This window comes from Calypte anna, chromosome 28 (assembly GCF_003957555.1).
Source record: "Calypte anna isolate BGI_N300 chromosome 28, bCalAnn1_v1.p, whole genome shotgun sequence".
NCBI classification, from domain to species: Eukaryota; Metazoa; Chordata; class Aves; order Apodiformes; family Trochilidae; genus Calypte; species Calypte anna.
Genome location: NC_044273.1, coordinates 104269 through 117279, shown reverse-complemented (window position 1 = coordinate 117279; position 13011 = coordinate 104269). Strand labels below are relative to the sequence as shown.

General features: G+C 61.3%; 2 protein-coding genes and 1 long non-coding RNA gene across 6 annotated transcripts; all 3 read left to right on the top strand.

Moving 5' to 3' along the window:
- Window positions 1-214: 214 nt before the first annotated feature.
- LOC103532633 (protein ANTAGONIST OF LIKE HETEROCHROMATIN PROTEIN 1) lies at window positions 215-3204 on the top strand. Its single transcript, XM_030466411.1, has 2 exons — window positions 215-321; window positions 1868-3204. The coding sequence occupies exons 1-2, from the start codon at window positions 235-237 to the stop codon at window positions 2984-2986; spliced, it is 1206 nt and encodes a 401-aa protein (XP_030322271.1). The 5' UTR covers window positions 215-234; the 3' UTR covers window positions 2987-3204.
- A 413-nt stretch (window positions 3205-3617) lies between these two features.
- On the top strand, window positions 3618-7408 carry DOHH (deoxyhypusine hydroxylase). Of its 4 annotated transcripts, none has more exons than XM_030466413.1 (5): window positions 3618-3710; window positions 4181-4509; window positions 4884-4960; window positions 5138-5375; window positions 6284-7408. In XM_030466413.1, the coding sequence occupies exons 2-5, from the start codon at window positions 4236-4238 to the stop codon at window positions 6598-6600; spliced, it is 906 nt and encodes a 301-aa protein (XP_030322273.1). In that variant the 5' UTR covers window positions 3618-3710; window positions 4181-4235; the 3' UTR covers window positions 6601-7408. The 4 variants fall into 4 exon arrangements, with proteins under 4 accessions (XP_030322273.1, XP_008496640.2, XP_030322272.1 ...); XM_030466412.1 differs by lacking the exon at window positions 3618-3710 and adding an exon at window positions 3873-3955; XM_030466414.1 differs by lacking the exon at window positions 3618-3710 and adding an exon at window positions 3874-3959.
- A 4521-nt stretch (window positions 7409-11929) lies between these two features.
- Window positions 11930-12731, top strand: LOC115599839. Its single transcript, XR_003988639.1, has 3 exons — window positions 11930-12024; window positions 12178-12216; window positions 12409-12731. It is a non-coding gene; the product is annotated as an uncharacterized LOC115599839 (long non-coding RNA).
- Window positions 12732-13011: the final 280 nt, after the last annotated feature.

The following is a 13011-nucleotide window of genomic DNA, read 5'->3' as shown; positions in this document are numbered from 1 at the left end:
GGGCTGACTCGCAACCCTTGCTGTGCGGGGCGGGACCGGGGCCGGGGCAAACGGAAGGGGTGGCAGCGAAGCCGAGATCTCCGGCAGGGCCTCCCCGTCCTGTCCCGCCTCCCCGGCCCCGCCGTGACCCCCCGGCCGATCACTTCCAGGGCGTCCCCGGCTCCCGATTTGAAAATGCAGGAGAGGCTGCTGGTGTTGCTGTGCGCGCTGGCGCGGCGGCGGCGGGGGGCGGCCATGGCCGGGGCTGGCGGCTGGGACGGGCCGCAGCGGCGAGCCTGGCTCCAGCACTACTACAGCCAGCGGCAGAAACGCCTCATGACGGTGACCGGGGTCTGGGGAAGGGAAACACAGGGGGGGCACCGAGAGATGGGGTGCGATCGGCGAGGGACGAGAAGGACGCGGGGACTTGGGGACAGAGCGTGCAGGGGCGGGGAGGATGGGGATGAGGCGGGATGGGGGACAAGGAGGTGATGGGAACCCAAAGAATGGGGCATGTAAGGGACATGAAAGACGGGGACAGGGAGGATATGGGACGCTGGAATACACAGGTCAAGGGGACAAAAAATGGGGAATGGGATGATGTGCAGGATGAGGGGACACAGGACACGAAGGATGGGGGATGTAGGGGACATGTGAGACATAAAACAGAGACAAGAAGAATGAGGGTCATGAAGGACACAGGGGGGACACAGACGTGATGGGGACACAAAGGATGGGGGGTGCAGGGGACAGGAAGGATGTGGAACATGGAGGACATGGGAGTGTACAAGTCCTGGGCATGAAAACTGGTGAATGGGAGGATGCGCAGGACACAACGTACAGAGATGGGAAGGATGGGGGGCACGGTGTGGAGACAGAGATAATGGGGACACAAAGAATGGGGTGCGTAAAGGACAAATGTGACATGAAGCAGACAGGAAGTATGAAGGACATAGGATTACACAAGTCTGGGGACACAAATGATGGGGATGTAGGGGACATGTGGGACATGAAACTGGATTGGGGAGGATATGGATCTCAAAGAACATGGGGGGACACACACAGGTGATGGGCACACAAAGGATTGGGGTGTGTAGAGGACATGGGGACAAGAAATACAGGGACAGGAAGGACATGGGACACAGAAGACATGGAAGTGGACAGATCCTGGGGACAAAAAATGGGGAATGAGGATACAAAGTACTGGGATGGGAAGCATGGGGACATGGGGGAGCCACAAAGGTCACATAGGGATCACAGGTTGCAGGGACACAAAAGGTGGTTGACTGTGGGACATAAAGCACAGGAACAGGAAGATTGCAGGACACAGGACATGAATGGGACACAGGTGACAAAGGTTGGGGAAGAGGAGGATATGTAGGCTACAAAGGATACCCCCTACAAAGGGGACATGAAGGACAAGGGACTTGAAGGATGTGGAGTGGTAATTCAGAATCAAAGGATAGGGGATGCAGAGGACATTGGGACATCAAAGGTGGGAGACGTGAAAGGTGGGGGATACAAAGGGCCTGGGAACACATGGCAATGAGGACAAGGTGTTGGGGGGGGACATGGGTAACCCACTTCCCTGGACAGTTGCCAAGGAAGGTGAGAAAAGCCTCTTTTCAGCTTACAGATGTTTTTTAGAATTTAGTAACAGAAATGTGATTCCTGTGGAGGGGCCGGGCACACAGGTGCTTGCTTCCCCTTCCAAACTATGCCCAAGCCTGCTGTCCATTCAGCTGCAGGAAAGCAAATAACACTGGTTAAAAAATAAAACCACAGAGTAAGTGGCCACCCCAAAAAGGGGATTTTTCTAGAAGGCTCCTCATCTGCAGCATGTGGGCATCTTGTTCTCAACCCCTCTTCTCTCTTCACCGTGCTGCAGCTCCTGATTGCTCGCCGAAGGAGAACCAGCTGCTACTTCTATCCCCGTGCCTGGCCCAACCTCAGAAGTGAGGACTGGTGGGAGCGGGTGGTCCTGAAGGAGTTTGGTCCTCAGGACTGGCTGGAGAAGTTTCGGATGTCCAAGGAGACCTTTTTTTATGTCTGCAGCCGGCTGCAGCCTGGGCTGGCTCCACACAGCACCCATTTCCACCCTGCCCTGCCTGTGGAGAAGAGGGTGGCTGTGGCCCTGTGGCACTTGGCCACCAACGTGGAGTACCAGACTCTCAGCCCGCTCTTTGGTGTGGGGCCCTCCACAGTGCAGACGTGTGTCCGGGAGGTCAGCTATGCCATCGTCTTGCTGCTGAAGCCCCTCTACCTCCGGCTGCCCAGTGAGAAGGAGCTGGAGAACATGGTGCGTATCTTCCGCACCCGCTGGGGCTTCCCACACTGCATCGGTGCCCTGGACTGCCTGCACATCCCCATCCACCCACCTCTGCGCCTCAGTGCCGACTACTACAATGGTCAGGGCTGGCACTCCATCCTGACACAGGCCACCGTGGATGGGCTAGGGCAGTTCTGGGATGTCTCCACTGCCTTCCCTGGCAGCATGGAGAACAGCGCGGTCCTGGAGAGCTCCAGCTTGTGGGTGCTGGCCAAGGAGGGCCGGCTCTGCCCCAACCCTCCCAAGCACTTCATGGGAAAGGCACAGAAGTATGTGCTACTGGGTGATGCCACCTACCCCTTGCAAGACTGGATCCTCAAGCCCTACCAGGAGGATGAGAACCTCACCCAGCGGCAGCTGCAGTTCAACTACCGCCTGAAGCGGGCACACAGCGTGATAGAGAACGCCTTCCTGCGCCTGAAGGCACGCTGGCAGATCCTCCTCAAGTGCGATGACTGCAGCCTGGAGCTGCTGCCCACCCTTGTCCTCGCTTGCTGCATCCTGCACAACATCTGTGAAGCCCACGACAACCCCTTCAATGAGGAGTGGCTGGAGGGCACTGAGCCCATGGAACTGCCCAAGCCTTGCCAGCCCGCGCCCGCTGCCATGGAGGATGGGCAAGCTGAGCAAGTGCGTGAGCTGATGTGCCAGTACTTTGAGAGCTGCGGGGAGGGCTGACAGGGCTGGGGAGGGTGGGGGAAGAAGCAGCTCTGCATATCCTTGCTCACAGACTTTCTGTGGACTCTCGCGATTCCAGGCTGTTGGGTAAAGGATTGTGCCCTCTCCTCTCTGCCGAAGGTTGCACCAGACATTCCCAGGGTGGGGAAGGGGCCAGCTGCATCATGCTTGTGGGGTGGTTTCAGCCAGTGGAATGTATTTTGTGCCCTTGCTCTCTTCCTGGGTTTGAGGTGTCTGGTGGTGTGTTGGGTACTCTGAGGGGACCGGGGCTGGGGCAGAGCTGCTGGGTCTCCCTTTCCCTGGGAGCACATCTCTGCCCTGAGGCTCCTCTGTCAGGCCTGAACCAGCAGGAGGCTTGAAATCAGAAGGTGAAACCCCTTCGAAGGTACAAAACTTGCTGTGTAAACACACTTAGAAGGGGAGGGGAAGGGAAGGAAGAGGCAGAGCTGACACCGGCCTGGAACGACACTGCCTCTTCACACTGAGGCTCTCCTGGTGCCTGGGTGGGAGCGGGCTGAGCCCGATGCCCGTCCTCGACCCTCCCCATCGGTGTTTGTCGGCGGGGGAAGGCGTGTCCGTGGCTGAGCCCCCAAGGTCCCTCCCCACCTCACCGGCCAGCGCGTTCTGGCACTTCCGATGGCTGCTGCCAGCCCGGAGGAGGCAGCGGGAGCACAAACGCGGCTCTGCCCCCGCATCGCTATGGTTAATTTCCCGCCGGAGCCAGGTGGGACCCCCACGCAGGACTGTGGATATAGGGCAGCTCCGGGGTGCACCCGCAGGCACCGCCCCCCCTTCCCGTCTCGTGCGCATGCGCGGTGCGCGTGCTTGGACTCTTCCACTGCCGGAGTGGGGGCGGGGGGGTCACAGCTCCCGCCGCCCCACGGAGACGGCGCTGGGGGCGGCCCCACCGGAAGTGTGGGGGTGGGAAGGGCTGCGCGGTCCTGTCAGGGAGCAGCGTGGAGGCACACGGTGGGTACGGGACGGACCGGACCGGACCGTGTGTAGGGCCCGGGTTTTCGATCCAGCCTGGAACGCCACTTCCCGAGGGATCAAGCCGGGGCCTGGTGCTGCCCGGCTCACCGGCACGGAGCCGCGGCTCTCCCCCATTCCTCCCGCGGCAGCTGCCGTGCCGCGGAGGCGCCCCCGGCCTCGGGGGTATCGCCCAGCGCCCCCTGACCTGTTCCCATTGCTCAGGAGTGTGACCGGAGGGAGCCTCACCAGATCCCTGCGAGCGACCGGACCCAGCGCCATGGTGACAGAGGAGGAGGTGGCGGCCATCGGCCGCACTCTGGTGGACGCGTCCCAGCCCCTGCCTGCCCGGTTCCGGGCGCTTTTCACTCTGCGGAACCTGGGCGGGCGAGCGGCCGTGGACTGGATTAGCCGGGCCTTCGGGGACGGCTCCGCACTGCTGAAGCATGAGCTGGCCTATTGCCTGGGCCAGATGGGTGATGAGGCGGCCATCCCTGTCCTCATCCGAGTGCTGCAGGACACCAGCCAGGAGCCCATGGTCAGGCACGAGGCGGGTACGGCAGCAGCTCCTGCTGGGGCAGGGGGAGGGTTCAGCCTGCAATGGGTCTTGTGGGTGCTTCCCCATGCTCTGAACAACTTATGATGGGATGATGCAGCTTGGGTGTCATGGCTTGGAAAGCCATGAGGCGTGTAACCTCCTCACCACAGCCCCTGGCCAGCACTGGCTGGACTAGTTGGCCCAACCTTCTCCTTCCTGGTGGCCAAGCCTGGCTCCTGCTATGTTTATTCCCCTGGCTGTCTCCTTGAGGATCTGTCAGAGCCAGGTCTTTGTCCTCATGTCACAACGGGGTGAAGCTTTACTGGAGGACATGGCAGGGTACTTCTGATGTAGATGTCTTGGTCACATCCTGACATGTCCTCCCCTCAGGTGAAGCCCTGGGTGCTATTGGGAATCCTGATGTGCTAGATATCCTGAAGTGCTATTCAGAGGATCCTGTGGTTGAGGTGAGGCTCTTAGGGGAGTAATTTCCCCTGGGGCACAGCACTGCTGCTCTGGGAGGTCTCTCCTGGGCAGCTCTGGCTGTGGACATTGAGTAGTGTCTTGCTGTGTGCTGCTTCCCAGCTGTCCTCTGGGAGCCCTGGGTGCCTCCCCACAGCCAGGGCTGTGTTCCCATCCCACAGGTGGCAGAGACTTGTCAGCTGGCAGTGAGGAGGCTGGAGTGGCTGAAGGAGAACAAGCAGGAGCTGGGCACCAGCCCCTACCTCTCAGTGGATCCTGCTCCACCTGCCGAGGAGTCAGACGTGGCTGAGCTCCACAGAACCCTCCTGGATGAGTCCCGCTCTCTGTTCGACCGCTACAGGGCCATGTTTGCCCTGAGGAACCTGGGGAGCCAGGATGCTGTGCTGGCACTGGCAGATGGTAAGGATTGGTGTTAGGCTGCCTGCAGTCTCCTCATTGTAGGCCTGTACAGGTTAATACACGACTGGCCCTTCCCAGACCCAGGGCTGCCAGGCTCCTCTTAGGCTTTTCATTCCTTTGCTTCCAGAGCCACTGTCTCTCTTGCTTGTGTGCAAGAGCCATGTGGCAAAGCACTCTCTGGGGTTTCACAGCCCTCTTGCCCTCCTCCAGGCACCCTTTCTCCATGGGTCCAGGTAGGAGAGGGCAGCCTGTAGTGTTGGCTTGGGACCAGCCCCTCTGAGCTGGTGGGAAATTGTCCCAGGGTGTTGGGGTCCTGTTTTCCCATCTTGAAAAAATCAGAGGCTGTCAGCCTCATCCTGTTGCTTGGGAATAGCTTTCAAGAGGAGAGTGATTGTTTCCTCAGTGGGAAAAGGGACAGCCTCTGCCCAGAACGTGGTTGGGCCCAGCCCAAGGGAAGTGGCTAAAGCTCTGCAGCCATGTGGGATGAGTTGCAGATGAGGACATGTCTGCACTGGGAGACAAGGCATGAAGGAGTCTGTAAGCTGTGGCTGCTGGTCCTGCAGCGTGGGAGGGCTGGAGGCTGTGGCTCGGCTGCCAGTCTGCCCCAGCTGCGCGGTGGGACAGGGCCGTTGGGCAGTGCTGGCTCCCTGGGGGAGGTGAAAGTGCTGGGGCTCTGCTGGGAGGGTGTCCTTACACCCCTGGGGTGTGGGTGTGGGGAGCTGGGGCTGCCCTGGCTGTATGGGCTCAGAGAGCAGGCTCAGGGTGGGACAGCTCTTCCCTTAGATGTTTTGTCTCTTTCCACGGGTCTGGGATATCGACGCCCCAGATTCAATCAGGTGGAGGGCATCTGGCCAAGCTTTCCCCCCATTTTGAGTGCAGCAGCAGCTGACTCTCCCTTCCTCCTGCAGGGCTGGGCTGTGGCAGCGCTCTCTTCCGCCACGAGATTGGGTTCGTGCTGGGTCAGATGCAGCAGGAGGTCTGTGTCCCGCAGCTGACGGCTGCACTGCGCAGCCCCACCGAGAGCCCCATGGTGCGACACGAGTGCGCTGAGGCCCTGGGCTCCATTGCCCACCCCTCCTGCCTGGAGACCCTGCGTGCCTTCACCCAGGATAAGGAGCGGGTAGTGCGGGAGAGCTGCCAGGTGGCTCTGGACATGTATGAGTATGAGAACAGTGCTCAGTTTCAGTATGCTGATGGGCTCTGCAAGCTGCAGGCCTCTGCCTGAGGGGGGCACAGGCTGAGCTGGCTGCCTCCCACTCCGCTCTGCTTTCACTCCTGGCTCTGTTGAGGTAGATCCGTGCCTTGTGGAGGCGGAGGAGGAAGTGGATTTACTCTCTGGCACAATTACAGCCACCTTCTCCCTCCAAACCAGGCTGAGCTACTACTTGCCCCCCTCCTCACCACCCCCAGTTCCCTGGATCTGCCCCTTTCTCCCTGCCAGGATCAGCACTGCCTACCCGCAGCCTGGCTCAGGGCTTGGACCAGGTGGGCTCTGTTCTGCACGTCGGAACCTGTCATGGCTGTGTGGGGCCCAGGGCTCCTCTGGGATTGTGTTGCTGTGGTGGGTGGCTCAGTGTGTGAAGATGCTTCACTTGCTCCAGCTGGGCTTTGCTGGGGGCCAGGGCTGGCTTTGGGCATTCACTCCTGTAGGCGTGATGCCTCAAAATCACCGTTGGTGCTGAGCCGGGTTCCTCCTCACCTCTGCAGTAGAGGAGCTGGGGTGGGTTTGGCCTCTCCTGTTAGGGCAGGCCAGGGCTGTGCTCACAGCAGCCTCTGCACTGGGATGGAGGTTGTTTTATGGCAAAGTTTGGAAGGCTTGGCTGCACTTTTTCTTTCTGCAGGGAATGGGGCTGCCATTAGGGCTCCCAGGATGAGACCGGGCCTGTCTGGACTTTCCCTGCTTTTAACCAGATTGGGGGGGGGCTGAGGGTGCTGTCTGCTGCCCTGGCCAAGCACCCACTGCCCCCAGACAGCCCAACCTGGGCACAGTGAGGAGCTGGCAGGCAATAAAGTGCTGGTGGAGGGAGCTCCCACCCAAGTCGAGCTGTGTTTTAGCCTTTTCCTGGTGCACCCAGAGCTGCAGGGTCAGGTCCCAGCGGGAGTCCTGGGCTGCTGTTGTAGAATCATAAACGGGAATAATTTAGGTTGGAAAAGACTTGGAGGACCAAGTCCAACTGTAATGGGAGGTAAGAGAACATGGAGTGGGGTCCCTGGTGGCACAGCAGGCTGGGGGAGGAGGGCAGGCACCTGTGCCCCATGGTGCTGCCCAGTGGAGGGGTGAGTGGGGTCCTCCTGCACCGTGGGGGCTGCTGATCGGGCTTTTCCTACTGGCCAAGGTATGCCACTGCTACTACTGGTTCAGTGTCCCTGGGACTCCAGTGTCTGGGGACACTGATGGGTGGGGAGCACCAGCCAGTCTGACCCAGCTCAGGACCCATGGAAGGTTCTACTGGAGACATGACCAGTTCTGGTCACCTGCACATGCTTACTGCAAGTCAGCTCCTGGTGCTGTGGTTGGGGTCACTTGTGTGTGATGGGGAGGCCACTCCCCTCTGTCCCTCAGCAGGAGAGACAAAGACATGGTGTTTTCACACCGTTTTGGAGTCAGCAGCTCCTTTCCCCCATCCCTCACCCTCTGTGGCCTGTGGCTGATGAGCAGGACCCAAGTGGCACCAGAGGCTCTGCGAGGTCTCTGCCTACCTAAGTTCCCACAGGCGTTGGGGCAGGGTGGTGACATGTGCCATGTCTCCTTTGCCACGTTATCAATGTAAGGTGGCTGCCAGCTCTTCACCAGGACCTTGTCAGGCTCTGGGCTTCCAGCTCTGGGGCCAGCGTGTCCCCAGTGCTTGTAACTCAGTTTCTGCCTCTTGCCCCAGCTGCTGCCCTTCCTCTGCTCTTCCCCAGCGTTTCCATGGGTGATTCACTTGGACCACGCAGGCTTGTTTCCAAATCTCTGTGCCAGTGTTTTCCTCCACTTCCCCAAATACCTTTTAAGCCCAAGTTGGAATGAAATTGACATTTTTGTGGATAGGATCTGGCCGGGGGTGACCGGGGTGCAGCAGGGCAGAGCTGTGAGCTGGGCTGGAGGAGGACCAGAGTGCTGAGGCGCCTTCAGTCCCTCCCTGGCCAACCGCCAACCTACCCTGGAAAGGGTTTGGAGTTTGCTGTTTTTTGTTTTGGTTTGGGTTTGTTTTGTTTGTTTGTGGGTTGGTTTGGTTTTTTTTTTTTTTAAGGCTGGTGCTGGTCTGGGCCAACCCCCTGTGAGGGTCCTGGGGCAGAGGGCACTGTGCTGGGGTGGTGTATGGAACCCTCACCAGTCTCTGCTACTCCTCCTCGGAAGAGCAATGCAGGTGCTGCAGACGGTGACCAACTCCGAGCTCCAGGATGGTGACAGCTTCTTGCTGTGGGTTGGATTCAGCACAGCAAAGGGGACCCCGCAGGAGACACCTGTTCCCACCCAGCTGTTCCCTCATGTCTCGAAGGCCAGCACGTCCCCCAGGGCAGGGCAGGACAGTGATGCTGAGATTGCACACCATCTGCTCGGAGATCCAGGGCCTCACCGAAGGTTTTAACCAGGCTGGGGGGAGGGGAGAGGGGTCCCTCAGGGCGTCTCTTCCCACCCCTGCTTTTGAGTGTTCAGCTGCGGATGGTTCCCCGGCTCCCAGGCAGATGGGGGTCCCTGCGCTGCTGCCAGGGGGACAGATCTGGAGAGCTTGAGCCCCGTCAGCACCTGATGGTGACCCCCGGGCTCACCCGCGGGGCCGTTCCCGGATTAGCCGCCGCTAAGCTCCTTCCCACGGTGCTCCATCCCGCAGCAGGCAAGTGGCTCTGCCACTCTGCCGCCAGACCCTGCTGTCCCCGTCAGCTGCTGCCACCGAGGGCCCCGGCCCTGATGCCTCTTCTCCCCTGTGGCCCCCCAGGCGACAGAGACTTCAGCGGCTCGGGGCTGCGGTGCAGGGAGAGCTGGCAATGGTCCTGGCAGGAGGCACCCTGCTCCCCAGCACTGGAGGGGAGTGGGGGTCCCGGCACTTGCTGCAGTCTCCCCCCGAGGAAGATGGGGTTCTGTACGTGGACTACAAACCCCCTGCCCTGGACACCATCCGTCTGCCCCGCTATGTCCTGTATCTGCTGATGGCAGCCAGCCTGGTGCTGATGGTGGCTTACGCCATCGTGGGCCACCTCATTAAGGACCTGATGCATGACTTTGCAGGTGAGTGCACCCAGAGCTGGGCAGGGGACGAGGGTTGGGGGTCCAACCCCAGAGTCTTTGCTGTGGTGGGAGTGTGCGGCTGATGGCTCCATCTCTGGCCCTGCAGACTGGGCGTTTGGGCCCAAGCTGGAGGAGGAGGAGGAGGAGGTGATGGCCAGGGGGACGATGCCGAAGGTGGAGTGGCTGGAGGAGAACTCAGTGCTGGCAGAGAGGAAACCAGAGAGTGAAGGCAGTGGCACCCTGCCTGGCATGGACATCCCGCTGGGGCTGCTCACCGCCCCCCGCACCTCCATCTCCTTTGCTGACTCCCAGAAGAAGGGGTTTTTCTAGGGCTGGGGGAGTTGGACCTCCCGACAGCCATGCCTGGCCCTCAGGTCACAGCATGGTCCCCAGCCCCAGGTGTGGCAGTGACACGGCCCAGTGCTGGCACACAGCTTCTCTCTCTCAGCACAACCTCCATCTTGACCTTGGGGCTGCTGTTACAGTCCCCCAATAAAGGAACCAGGCATGGGCTGGGACTCCCTGACCTTTGCCTGGGGACAGTGGAGCCACACCAGGTGCACGTGCATGGGGAAGGACACGTGGGTGTACACGTTTGGGTATGTGTGGGTGCTCAGGGTTGCAAACCCCGGGCATGGGTGCAGGGTACACAGGCATGCACACACGTGTACAGGGACACACATGCCCATGGGGAGGCCCACGTCAGCCCAGTCTCATGGGGGGGGACACAGACATATGGATGCTGCACACTGATGGCATATGTCCCTGCCAGCCCCGTTGGTGCCAGACCCCCAGGCGCTGCCTTGAACCTCCCCATCCCCACTGATCCAGTGTAGACCCTGTCCCCATGTCCCCTGGCTCCATCTTCACCCCCTGGGGAATCACCATGGGCAGAGTGGCCCTGCTGAAGCCTTTGGTCTGTCCCTAGGGTGCTGATGGCCATCTTGTGCCTCAGTTTCCCCTTTGCCCTGGTCAGTGGGGGCTGTGAGGTGAAGCCAAGCCACTGTCACTGCCCCGCTGGTGACATTGATCACGTTTCACTCTTCACAGTACCCAGGCATGCCCTGGACATGTGGTGAGATCCCACCAGCACCAGCCCCTGCAGCTGTGGCCCAGCTGGCCTGGGTGAGGGTCAGGGGATGGGCAGGCACTGACCCCCACCCTCTCCTGCTTCCGCATCCCAAGGTGGCAGGGCAGGGGCTGTGTCTGCTGGGTCTGCCCCATCAAGGACAGGATGTGGTGCCCCATGGGCAGAGCGGATGGGGCAACAGGCAGGGTGGGTGCTCTTCCACATGGCTGTCTGTCCCCCACCACTCATCTCTCCATCCATCCACCCACCCACTCACACATCCATCTGTCTGTCCCTCCTTCCATCTGTCCTTCCCTCCATCCTACCATCCTTCCATTCACACACCCACCCATCTGTCTGTTCCTTCAGTCACCCCCTCAACTATCTGTCCATCCATCCATCCATGCATCCATGCATCCATCCCCCCTGCCCTTCCACCCCAGGGGTAGACCCTAGCCCTGGGCACAGGGTGCTGCTGTGGTCCCCAAGATGGTGGCCTTTGGGTGCCGCACCATGCTGGTTGCTGGGCCGGGGAAGAGGTGCCACCTCTGCAGGGTTATGGGAGCAGCGTTGCCATGGTGTTTAGTGGCACGTGTCCTCTTGAGCCCAATAAAAGCTGCCCCTTGGCCCTGGGTGCAGGGAGCAGTCTCTGCCCTTGGCTCAGAGGTGGAAAGGAGCAGAGCAGAACCCACCTCAGGGTGCAGGACTCAGCTGTGCCCTAGCCTGCTCCCAGCCTGTCCCAAAATGGCGAGATGCTCGCAGCCCTTCTCACTCCTGGTCCTGCTCATCCTTGCCACGACCACCCAGGGACAGACCGGTAGGTTCCTCTGCCCCCTTCCCCCTTTCTGTACCCCCATGCCCCAGGGAGTCAGAGCAGCTCCTGGGAGAACTTCCCAGGAGGACCAGTCCGTCCCAGTGCCATGGCAGCAACCATTCTGGGGCCAGAGCGGAAAGATTTGGGGGCATCTACCTGCTGTCCCATGTGCCCCCCACCCTGATAGGACCCCCCACGCTCCCCTGGGTATGGACTGGCTGTGCTGGGGGTGGCTTCCTCGGAACCCAAGGGACAGCAGGAAAGGGGTGGTGATGAGCACCTGGTGATGTATCTGGTGTCCTCAGTGTCCCCTGGTGCTGGGTGCAGCAGTACTGGAAACCTGTGCCATGGGATGCAGGGTCCTGTCCCTTTCAGGATGGGGTTTCCCTGAAGCTGCCCCCATCACTCTTCCCACCCTCCCCTCACTCTGTTGTGCAGTCACTGGTGCCAAGGAGCTGCAGCCCTGGCTCCTTGGCCTCACGGCCGTCGTGGTTTTCCTCTTCATCGTCTTGGTGCTCCTGTTGGCCAACCGGCTGTGGCGGGTCAGGATGGGCAGGTGGGACAGCGACAGGGGATGTGTCCTGCGCCCACCTGGGGAGCCGCGGGGGCGGCTGTGCCCCTGGTTGGGAGCGGGACACTGCGGGGTGGGGGAAGGGATGGGGAGGGGGCTGCTCCCGGGCACTTCTCAACCCCCCTCTCCCCTCCCCAGGAAGCAGGATGACCTCCAGGAGAGCCCCGGGAGCAGCAGGTACCACATGGGCACTGCGAGGCTGGCACTACGGCCGCCAGCCAGGCCTTGCTTGTCCCTTGGGGGTGGCCACAAGCCGGGCATGGCTCGGGGGTGCCGTGTGAGCTCGGCATGGCCGAAGGTGAAGGTGACGCCCAGAGCGGTGTGCCGGGGGTGTCCCCTTGTCCCACCGCCACCCCTCTTCCCCCGCAGACTGGAGCGCATTGGCCACGTCAACCCGGGGGCTGAGAACGAGAGCGACCACGAGGGCGACAAAGAGAAGGGGAACAGTGCCACGTCCCTCTGAGTGGTGGCCATCCCGTGCTCCTCCGGTGCCCGGCCCTGGGAACGCCGCGCCCTAAGACCGCTCCACGGGCGCGGATCCGCGCCGGGTTTTGCGGCGCGGGAGGGGACGTGGCTGCCACCAACACCCGGCGTGGAGCGGGCACCCGCCGGAGCACGCTGAGGAGAGCACCAGGTCTGGGAGGAGGTGTACCCCGGGAGTCCCGCACCTGCCTGTGCCCCAGTAAATGTCCCCAGCCTGCCCTGGAGTCACGTGTCTGGTGTCACAGTGCCGAGGTGGAGGCTGTCCTCTGGGCTCTGCACCCCCAGGATAGGTCTCCCGGCGCTGCCTCCTAGTGTGCGGGGTGGGGGGGCATTCCTAGGGGGCAGGGCCAATGACAGGCTCCTGGCATGAGATGAGCTGCCAGGCCTCAGCGACTTCAGCACGGCTGGGAGCCAACCTGCAGTCATGCCCGTGGGCCCAGACACCCCTCAGCCCCAGGGTCCTGCTCCACAGTGGGGACCCAACACTGC

What these genes read in the sequence shown, in the direction of transcription:
- LOC103532633 (XM_030466411.1), top strand. Translation starts at nt 235, where the DNA reads ATGGCCGGGGCTGGCGGCTGGGACGGGCCGCAGCGGCGAGCCTGGCTC. An exon ending in GGCAGAAACGCCTCATGACG is followed by an intron (nt 322 to 1,867) that starts GTGACCGGGGTC and finishes ACCGTGCTGCAG; the next exon opens with CTCCTGATTGCTCGCCGAAG.
- DOHH (XM_030466413.1), top strand. Translation starts at nt 4,236, where the DNA reads ATGGTGACAGAGGAGGAGGTGGCGGCCATCGGCCGCACTCTGGTGGAC. An exon ending in CAGAGGATCCTGTGGTTGAG is followed by an intron (nt 4,961 to 5,137) that starts GTGAGGCTCTTA and finishes CCCATCCCACAG; the next exon opens with GTGGCAGAGACTTGTCAGCT. An exon ending in TGTGCTGGCACTGGCAGATG is followed by an intron (nt 5,376 to 6,283) that starts GTAAGGATTGGT and finishes TTCCTCCTGCAG; the next exon opens with GGCTGGGCTGTGGCAGCGCT.